Below are 10,519 nucleotides of genomic sequence, written 5' to 3'. Positions count from 1 at the left end.
TTTGAAAAAGTAACTTCTGATTTGGTGTTGGTGGATTTTCATTGTGTTTTCAGATCATAGCATTATGCCTATCTAGCATTATCACCAACAGCAGCATCTACCCCATTGCCTAACACATATGAAGTAAGAGTGAAAATACTTAGACTACTTGTAGGCTTCTAGGACCCTCTGGATCCTTCTACTTTGCCTTTCTCCCATGATTCTCTCATCTAGAGTCCCACTAGAATGTCCTCCCCTCTGTCTCAGTTTCCTGGTAAGTGAAGGCTTTCGTGGGAAATGCCCCTTGGGCTAATATGCAGATATAAGTGAGTATATACCATTTGAGTCTTTCTGCTTCTGAGTTAACTCACTCATTATGATCATTTCTAGCTCAATCCATTTATCCACAAATTTCGGGAATTCCTTGTTTTTAATAGCTGAATAGTATTCCATAGTGTATATGTGCCACAGTTTCTTTATCCATTCTTCTATTGAGGGACACTTAGGCTGTTTCCATGTTCTGGCTATTATGAATAAGGCTGCTATGAACATGGTTGAGCAAAATAGGCAGATTTGGGCCCAGGGGTCCCGCTCAAACTAAGGCACCAGCCAAGGACAATACAGGCGGTAAACCTTAAACCCCTACCCAGATCTAGACAATGGACAGAACACTCTCCACAGTAGAGTGGAGAGTGGGATATTACTTTCTCACATACTCTGGTGCCTCACCTTTGACCATGTCCCCTGGAGGGGGAGACCTGGTGGCACTCAGAGGAAGGACAGCAGGTTACCAAGAAGAGACTTGATACCCTATGAGCATATACAGGGGGAGGAAATCCCCCTCAGGAACAGTCATAGGGGAGGGGAATAAGGGGAAAATGGGAGGGAGGGAAGAATGGGAGGATACAAGGGATGGGATAACCATTGAGATGTAACAAGAATAAATTAATAAAGGAGAGAAAAAAAAGAAAAAATAAAGTGCACTATACTTACAGTTTTAAAAATAAAAAAAAACAACAAAAAAAAAAGAAAATAATTAGACTGACTTAAAAGCATGGATTAAAATCAGTCTTTGAGTAGTTACCAGAATGCAATGAAGCTCTCTTCCCTAAGTGATTCTCTGGGCCTGGAACATGAAATATTCTTTTAATGGACTATTTCTAAAATCTTCCAAGATGATAGACTCATTCCACTTACTTAGTTTTAGTATTTGATTCTCCTTTAGTGGTTTTTCTATGTCAAAATGTGAACTTGCTGGTTATTTTGTTTATTTCTAACTCAGTAAAACACAATTGCTTTCTTTGAAACTTAAAATATCCCTTAGTCTAGAAGTGACACCCAATGTGATGATTTCTCCGATCATGCGTAGTGTTCTAAAAATAATGCTAACAAATTGATTTATGCAAGTCTTTGGTTCAAAAAGTTCTGATTTATATGTTAGTATCTGATGCAATTTTTCCATGGAAAGTGTGAAAACACAACAACCAGATGACCTCAGCACAACCGGGCCCTTTGGTATTATCATAGTGTTACTCTGAACTTTCTGGGAGATAATTGTGTCCATGACCATCTGCAGAAAACACAGAAATATAGCCATAGGAATAAGTGAGGGTCCCTTGTCTGTATTACAACATACTTTCCAGTCCAAAGTTGACTGGAATTCTGGTGCACTGAGTAACAGCCTTTCGGCTGGTGGGGCGGGAATGGGTCCTATTGTCTAAGAACCCTGCTTGTGGAGTTCCAGAGTTCTTGCGTTACAAGAGCAGAAAGAGCTGTCTCTTTAATGTGCCAAGCCCTCTTAGTTGGGAGGGGGGATTTTTGCACTCTGACTTTGGTTTACTTCTCAGGAGATTTTTATGTAGTTTTTTTTTTTTAAAGACTAGAAGGCTTTTTGGTATGAGTCTTCTCTCTTTTCCTTAAAAAAAAAAAAAAAAAAAAAAAAAAAGAGGTTTCCTCTCTAAGGATTGTGGAACATATTGAATGATCCAATATTCACCTTTAACCATTTATCTGGAACTTACATAGCAGTCTTGGATATTGATTTATAAATTAGCTGGGGAGAACTTTGGCAGTTCTTACTGTCATTGCCATATAAATTTTCAACCATTAGCTCTCTGGAGAATGCATTCCACATTCTGCTGTATAAAGGAGTCTCAACTTGGATTTCCACCATTGCTGTGTTTACATGGCAGAGTTATTAAGGCAAGAGATTTTCTGCTTAAGTGATCATGATTTATTTCCACGATGGCACAAGACAACAAAAGCAACTGCTAAGAAAACAAATTTGTGTAGCACCCTTGACAAGCTCTGTGTCTCCGGAGGTAGGCGTCAGACTGCAGGAGATAGAGCAAAGGATTCTCAAGCTCTGGGTCGCGACCCCTCTGAAGGTCACCTAAGACCATTATAAATATCAGCTATTTATTTACATTACAATTCATAACCGTAAAAACATTACAGTTATGAAGCAGCCACAAGAATAACTTCATGGTTGAGGAACTGTATTAAAGGGTCACAGCATTAGGAAGGTTGAGAACCACTGAAACAGAGGCTTGGGCAAGTGTGTAAGTGACCCTGGCTGAGGTTGCCCAGAGAAGCAGCACAGTCTATAAAAATCACGTGTCCTAGCAGTTTAAATAAAGAACTCTTGTCAGTGGTAGTGGAAAGAGACTAATGCATCAAGTCTTAAAAATCATTCTCAGAGAGGTTTGGAATGAGAAAGTGACTATTATAATTCATGCTGCATTCTGAGTAGGGGCAGATAGAGAAAAGTACTATGTGTTTTGGCTAGCAAAATAAAAATTCATCCTCTGTTAATTTCAAGATAAAGTTGGAAAGTATCAAAAGCTACACACACACACACACACACACACACACACACACACACACACACACATTTATACATGACAGGTCACATTTTTGGAAATGAATTTAAGATATTACTCTTCAAAATGTGGTTACTCTTCAAAATGTTCAAATGGTCACTTCTTCATTGGACATTTTAAAAATTGTTTTGCTGGGACTTTTACTTGGAAGCCAGCATGGTTTTGTTCCTTTGATTTCTAAACTTTCTCATACCGAGGGTCCTCACCCTTTCTATCTCACAGGGGTTAACACTCAAACCTTATAATAAAGGGACTTCAAGTGGCCCAAGACAGCAGCGCGTACGGGCCTGATCTCTGCAAAGCATCGCTTTAGCTACGAACTTTTAGCATTAGTTGAGCTCCGCAGAGGGTTTCTGCTTCTAGCTGGAGTCCACGAGAGTGTGTAAACCACCAAGAGCTTCCCAGTGCGGAGGACCCCCTGCCTTTCGCAGCTCCCCTTGAGTGCCCATTTCTCCAGTTTTGCCTTCTGTGTGAGATGCTTTTCCTTGGTGGCTCAGTTAGTTAGTGAAGCTTCATCTTTGTGTTTTACTTGTTTTTTTATGCATAGCCCAGTGCATTTCTGAAAAAGTGAAGGCACCTCCTCTCTCCTAACTTGTCTGTCCCATACAGTGAGAACTGTCACCCTCATGTGTCAATCCACAGTGTGGTGTCACACTTGGCTCTGAATGGCTATGTTTTCCTTTTGAGTTAATGAAAGCAAGTCACTTAGTTCTGGCGTGCTATATAAGAGTTTGTGTTGTCAGCCCCTCTCTAGTCACTCCACACTCTCTAGACAAAGTACAACCTGAGCTGTGTAAACAGAAGAGTTTACATTGTAATGAAAGCCAACGAGTGCCAAATCAATTAATTTCCTTCTATAAGAAATAAAAGCTCTCGTTTTTCCTATGCTTGAAAAATACAGCTTGTTCTGTTTATCTTCATGAAAGATATTTCTTTTTACTGAGTAGAATCACACAAAAGCTCCTAGAAAGAGCCTGCTGTTTTTTTCCACCCAAACATAGATGTAATCAAACCACAATCGGTGTGAAACATAATAGTTTGTTCACTTCTCATTTGACCATTGGGGAGGTTGTTACTTACCATAAGATGTTTGTTTAATTTATTAAGCAGTTTGTGAAGGCTGAGGCTATGCTTGGACACTTTCTGGTTTGCGAACCAAGTAGATTTTTGTTTGCTAGCAATATGCACTTGTTACCACGGGGAATGCCATATGAATGCTCGTAACCCTTCTTACACTGAAGTTTCTTATCTTTCGTGAAAGAACATGAGGTCCAGCCAAGCTGGATACCATTCAAAGCTAACAGAGCGCATACATGGGAGATGGTGTGTTGCTTTCTTCTCACTTCCTGGCGTTGAACATGGCTCCTACAAAGGACACAAAGTGGCAGGTGGAAAGAAATTTCTAACAGCTCTGAGACAGCCACAGGCACAGCCAAGATCAGTGGCACAAATGAGACTCCTTAACTCTCTTGCTGAGGTTTAGACGATGGCTATGAGGCGAGCTCACCTCGCTAACCTAGACTGGAGGAGCCCAAGCCTTCATCAAGAGAACGTGCCTTGTGGTAAAGGATGTTTAGTTTCTGCCGCAGGTGAACCCTTCAGTACAGTGTTGACATCACTTGCTTTCATTGCAGCCCCAGAACTCCAGCCGCCTCGACCATCCACACAGTCAACAAAGGGTAAAGCTGCTTCCTTGAGTCAAAGGGGAGGAATGGCCTTCTTACTTTCTGTGTTCAACTTTTGTCCTTAGAGTTGGTTTACTTTTAAAATGCTTAATTGTCCCTCAGATATATATTTTTTGCAGCTGTTATTGCAAGAATATCTACCCTGTGCCTGGCCTTTGCTGAACAGAGGCTCTGGGACACTCATGAAAGCCACACTGCCTTGGAAGTGACATATTATATTCAAGGAAAATTTCAATAGCTGCTTCTAACCTCTTATTTCCAGTGGAGATTTCTGGCTTCCTCAGGCATAACTGTACTTCCCTTTGGGAGGGTTTTTTTTCCCTTATTTTTACAAAACTCCAACATTTGCAGACTTTCTTGAAAAGCAAGATGATCATCCCAGATCTGAAAATGCTGACGTGTCACCAGATAATCCATTAGATGGTGAAGAAAGAAAGAAAGAAAGAAAGAAAGAAAGAAAGAAAGAAAGAAGAAAAATAACAAAGCTGTTATAGCTTTTTTTTCTTCTTTAAAAAAGAAAAGGAAAAACCAAACCATCCAAAGAAAAAAGCCCCATTCTGCTGTCATCCTAGCCAATTACCCACATTTTCCTTCACAACAAATGCTCCTGGATAGTGTAGCCTCCAAAGGCCCATTTTCCCTCCCCCTTTTCCATTTCTTTCTCCAAACTTTAGCTGGCTTCATTTTTATTCGTTTTGTCTAAAACCACAGGGATTGATTTCAGTTAGAAAAGGTTGGTTACATCTTGTGTGGATAAAAGTTCACCACCTATAATTTGCTCTAGTACAAGTTAAAAATTGAGCATATCCCACATTTCAGTCATTTTTATGTTGTTTTTTCCTGTGACTTGATTTCCCCCTGGATAATTTTGCATGTGGTCTCAGAATCCAGAACCATGAGAAAGTGTCAGATTTCCCCCTGGATAATTTTGCATGTGGTCTCATAATCCAGAACCATGAGAAAGTGTCAATAATAACATTAGTTAGTCATATAATCACTGAGTTGGTGACTCCTTTCTTATTTTCCTAATAGCATACTGTCATTATTGACAGATTTATTTTCATAGAGTAATAATATATTAGTATCCATTTGTCTACATGTTCTTGGTTATTCCTAAATTTTTAAATCTTATACTTCTAGTATATATATATGTCTGGGTTTAAAAGACATGGTAATAATTTCTAAATTAAAAGGGTTTTTTTGTCCTATTGTTGACATGTAGATTTCTTTAATGCTAAGTAGAGAAAAAAAAACCCTCCTGTTTTGGAATATTAAGCCAAATTTTAATTTTAGTTCTGAGTGTATCTGAGAGTGTCTTCCTCATGTTCCTCCTCATTGTATATAGCTTCAAAGCTTTTGTGTGGTGATCTTCTCTAAACTGTGTGCCCTTTTAAGATTTTTTTCAATGTCTATGTCAAAGTGAAAGAATAAGAAGATTTCTTGGGAAATTTATAAATCTTTGACCAAAAACTAAAAATGAGAAAGGGAAGGAAGGAGGAGAGAGAGAGAAAGAGAGAGAGACAGAGGGACAGAGAGAGACAGAGAGAAAGACAGAAAGAGAGAGAGAGAGAGAGAGAGAGAGAGACAGACAGACAGAGACAGAGAGAGACAGAGACAGAGAGACAGAAAGACAGAGAGAGAGAGAGAGACAGAGACAGAGAGAGACAGACAGACAGAGACAGAGAGATACAGGGAGACAGAGAGAGGGGGGGAGACAGAGAGAGAGACAGGGAGATGGGGAGACAGGGAGACAGACACAGAGAGAGACAGAGAGATATAGGGAGACAGACAGGAGAGGGGGGACAGGGAGATGGGGAGACAGGAAGACAGACAGACAGAGAGACAGAGAGGGAGACAGATACAGGGATACAGAGAGACAGAGAGAGATAGACAGAAACAGAGACAGAGAGACAGACAGAAAGACAGAGAGATACAGGGAGACAGAGAGAGAGAATGCAAAGCGGCATCAAAAGCCCAAACTTCGTATTTTGTATAACTGGGCCTATGATAGAAGGTGGCAAAACAGAGTGTGTCCAGATTCAATCGAAAGGTTTAAATACACGACTAAGCTACACGTAACAATCTCAGTTCCTAGCGCTACCCTTTCTCTGCTAACAAGAATTTTTCCTTTCTTTAGCTCCACAAAAGGCCAAACGACCGGGTCGCCGTCCCCGTCCTAAAACCACACGTAGTCCAGAAGTGCCTGAGTCCAAACCTGGTAATGTGACAGTTTAGGGTTCCAGTTGCCATAGATGCAACGTTGTGGCCTCTGCTTTGGTAGTTGACGTCCCTCCAAGCAGGTGGACTTCCGGAAATAAACACATTGATTTGTATCCTGAGCATCTGTATTCTCACGCTCCACATTGGTACTACGCATGGTTCACCCATGCCTTCATTTGTGATTAGTAAAGTGTACCCTGTGAAGAGCTGGCCCACTAAGTGAATTATTAAGGCAAGAATCCCTAGAGTCTTGCAGCTGATTCATATCCAGAGCAGCTGAGATATGGCTAAGCCAGAGGCGGTAAACGGGAGAAGAGGAAAAGGAAAATTATATTCCAGAAAAAAAAAAAAAACCTCACTGTGTACAGCTTCTGTCTTAAGGCACAATGTCATGTTCCTTAGGATGTCACCCCGTGGTATAATTAGTGTTCTTTGTGTTTTGCTTCCATAGCTCTGCAACCTGCCACTGTACCACTGGACACCTTGGTACCCACAATTGGTAATTCTGCGTCCTCTCTTGCTTTCTTGTCACTTTTTCTTTTCATGGTCTTCAACCCAGGCATGACTGAAGCCTGTCACTGCATCACGCCATCAACCATGCTTTCTCTCATTGCCTGCGTGGGTGGGAAGGACCTGAAGGCTGGAGAATTCTCCCAGTTCAGTCTGCTTGACTGCTGTAGGGAAGGCCTGTGGTCCTGGGCACAGTTTCCCGGTTCTCTGCTGACCCTCTGTCCTTCAGGCACATGTCCTAATGTTCAGAGAGCCATTTGTTCTTCCTCCCAGAAGCCTAACCTCATTCTAGACTAAAAGAATGGTTTACATTTTTCCAGTTTCGTGGCTAAAATTTTGTCACTTCACTCATCAAGCTTGTAAGACCCTGAAAAGCCACCCATTTCCTCTTGCAGGGTGTTTTCAGTATGTTTGGATGCCATAGGCTGAATATGATCTAGGGTCCAGTGTAGAACTTGAGGTTGCCTTCACAGCTTGAAAACATTAAAAAGTTCCAAGGTGGTTTTTTTATTATTATTATTTTTAGTGGTAATACTGTGATTATAATTGTTTCATTGTAACTTCTCAGAATTCAGTTTGTCTCTGATCATTTTAAGAAATTCCCCAAATCAGTACTCATGTGTCATTATTTATGTTAATAGCAGATGTTTGTGGGTAATTTTCTAGGCTTCTTTTTTAGCAACTTTAAAATTCTCTATCTCACTGTTTTGTACCAAAAGGAAGCTATCAGCAAAACAGTAAAATGGATGCATTTAGTCCTTCCTAAGTGATGTGTTTTCAGAAGGAAGGAACTCAAGAGACACATTTTAATCATTTTTCTTAAGATTGTTCTTCCACGGAAAACTAATGGTACAAATAAAGAGCTAAGACAAGCTTCATTCCCACTATCCTAGCAACTATTTTTATGTTTGCATGGAGTCTACACAGAGTGATTCTCAGCTTTATACGTCCTTAATATTAGGTCACAACCATGACTACTACACTAATTTTATTAATACATTTTCTTCTAGCTCCCAAGCTACCCCAGAGACCTAAAGCCATACCCAGGCCAGAGGTACCCCAAATCCAGCCTGGTAATTAACACTTCCAATGCCTTAGCATGTAAATGGGAAAAGAGTATACAAGTAACATTGATTTTTCACACTCACACAGCCTATTTGTGATGCTAATTGCAGTACCTTTTTTTCTTCAGATTTAAAACCACCAAAGCAATTGCTTCCTAAACCCAAAGCTACACCTGACATGGCACCAACCAAACCCGGTAAACATAATCCCCATTGTCCTATCTTAACACACTTTTATCACTGGGAATGCCATGGAAAGGTTTTATATATAGACTGATTATAGAACAGAGCATCATTGTTTTGGGAAACAAGAACATGTTACACCTGATAGTCTTATAAGGCCCATGTTTTATAAAATCTTAGGCCCTTCTGGGTTTATAATAAATAGAAGTTAGACCTTTCTGTACCTGGGGCAATTTAAAGTGATTTTTGCTAGCTATTTTTAGATAGCACATGCAAGAGGGGACATGTGTTCATCCTTAATGGGAAAAATTGAAGAAAGACTTGCCACATAAGGGATTGGTTTTCTCTGAGATACCTGGATTTTAAGTGGTAATTAGTAACTGGATGGCTTTCTACCACATTACATAAAAGAGCTTATATGTAATTTTAAATTTTCTGTTTACAGCTGAAAATTTCTCCTAAGATTCCAATTAATATAAAACTCTCATTTACTAAGAGGTTTTCTCATTATAAACAGACCCATCAAGAAAGCAGTCTAATGAACTCTGGTGCCCCATATTTAACCACGTCCCCTGGATGGGGAGACCTGGTGGCACTCAGAGGAAGGATAGCAGGCTACCAAGAAGAGACTTGATACCCTATGAGCATATACAGGGGGAGGAGGTCCCCCTCAGTCACAGTCATAGGGGAGGGGAGTAGGGGAAAATCGGAGGGAGGGAGGAATGGAAGGGATGGAATAACAATTGAGATGTAATATGAATAAATTAATAAAATATTTTTTTAAAAGTAGTCTACATCAGCCTAGAATAGCCTGTGCTCTGTATCTCTGAGTTAAGTACTATGAGTATATGAGGTTGTTTCATTTCATCAATTTCTTCTGTTTGATGATGCAGCTTATGATCCGGTTACATTTGGAACGGAAGCCCCTTCCCTAGCCATAGGTAACAAAGGCCTTCTCAACTCGTGCATCCTGGAGATTTCTCCTCCCCTCTCTCTCGTCATCTGTATGTTCAGTTTAATCACCACTCAAACCTTTAAAATATTTGTTTCTAAAAACTATTTGCTATTTTTGTCCGAGGTCATTTTAACATGATGCTAGGCACCCTCACGTCTGCTCAGATAGTAGCACCTGGCCATTCATTCATTACGCTTCCTTTGACCTTCAGAGTCAAGCAGAATGCTCGCAGCCCTCGATACTGCCTAAAGCCAGAGGGCTCTGTCCATCCATCTTTCAACGCAGGAACTTTCTGAAGCCTCTACTTACTTGTGAGAACAAAAAGCTGGTTGGAACTTGTGATGACGGACCATCAGTTCTGATAAATGGTCCTTTCTTCCTTGTTTCCACAAGCTTCAACTGCGAGTGGACCTTTCTGCTGAGAAATTCATTTTGTGCAAAGGCCTAACAATGTCTTCATTGCCTTGTCCTAGCTTTCTTCCATTGTCTCTGTGTGTCATTAGCTTGGACGCTAATCCCTGACTCGTTTTAATCCAGCTGCGTGCTGCGCTTCCCTGACCAGGGAAAGTCAGTCTCTATATCGATGAGTAGAGGACTTTAGATTGTGAGAAATTAGAAGCTTACATGAACTCTTCTAGATTTAATGAGAAGAAAAGTACGAGGAGTACGAGGAGATGCTAATATAACAGCAGAGTTGTAATTCATTGTCTATGAGGAGTTATTTCATTTATAGAAATCACATATACCAATATTAAAAAGTTGAATTATTTCCATTTTAATCTGGATTCCCTTTATTCTTTCAGATGGGGAAATGTCTGGGAATAGAAGCTAGAGTTTTAGTCATGCTACACAAGGGACCTGTTACCAGGCAATGCCCCCAGTCCTCCATATCTATCCCTACATTGGAGAGTTCCATGCAAATTTTCCATTTGAGATAAATAAATACAAAAACAGAATAAGCACCACAGATGCTTCAAAGAGAAGGCAGACATTTGTATCTGTACGATCGCCACAGATCTTCAGGAGACAAGACAGTTGACA

At 40.3% G+C, this 10,519-nt stretch overlaps 1 protein-coding gene across 2 annotated transcripts in view; it reads left to right on the top strand.

Moving 5' to 3' along the window:
* Positions 1-10,519, top strand: part of ABI3BP (ABI family member 3 binding protein) — a 207,617-nt gene that overhangs the window by 124,713 nt on the left and 72,385 nt on the right. The window contains exons 19-24 of one of the 2 annotated variants that reach the window (XM_084801538.1): positions 4,496-4,540; positions 6,684-6,764; positions 7,218-7,265; positions 8,287-8,349; positions 8,469-8,537; positions 9,417-9,464. The exons of the other annotated variant lie outside the window; for it this stretch is intronic. Of the exons in view, the coding sequence (XP_084657664.1) occupies positions 4,496-4,540; positions 6,684-6,764; positions 7,218-7,265; positions 8,287-8,349; positions 8,469-8,537; positions 9,417-9,464 (354 nt within the window). The remainder of the gene's footprint in view (positions 1-4,495; positions 4,541-6,683; positions 6,765-7,217; positions 7,266-8,286; positions 8,350-8,468; positions 8,538-9,416; positions 9,465-10,519) is intronic. 2 annotated transcript variants of the gene reach the window in all.

This window comes from Acomys minous (assembly GCF_964271855.1).
Source record: "Acomys minous genome assembly, chromosome: 11".
Taxonomy (NCBI): domain Eukaryota; kingdom Metazoa; phylum Chordata; class Mammalia; order Rodentia; family Muridae; genus Acomys; species Acomys minous.
The sequence above is the reverse complement of the archived record's forward strand: the minus strand, read 5'-3'. Positions and strand labels throughout refer to the sequence as shown.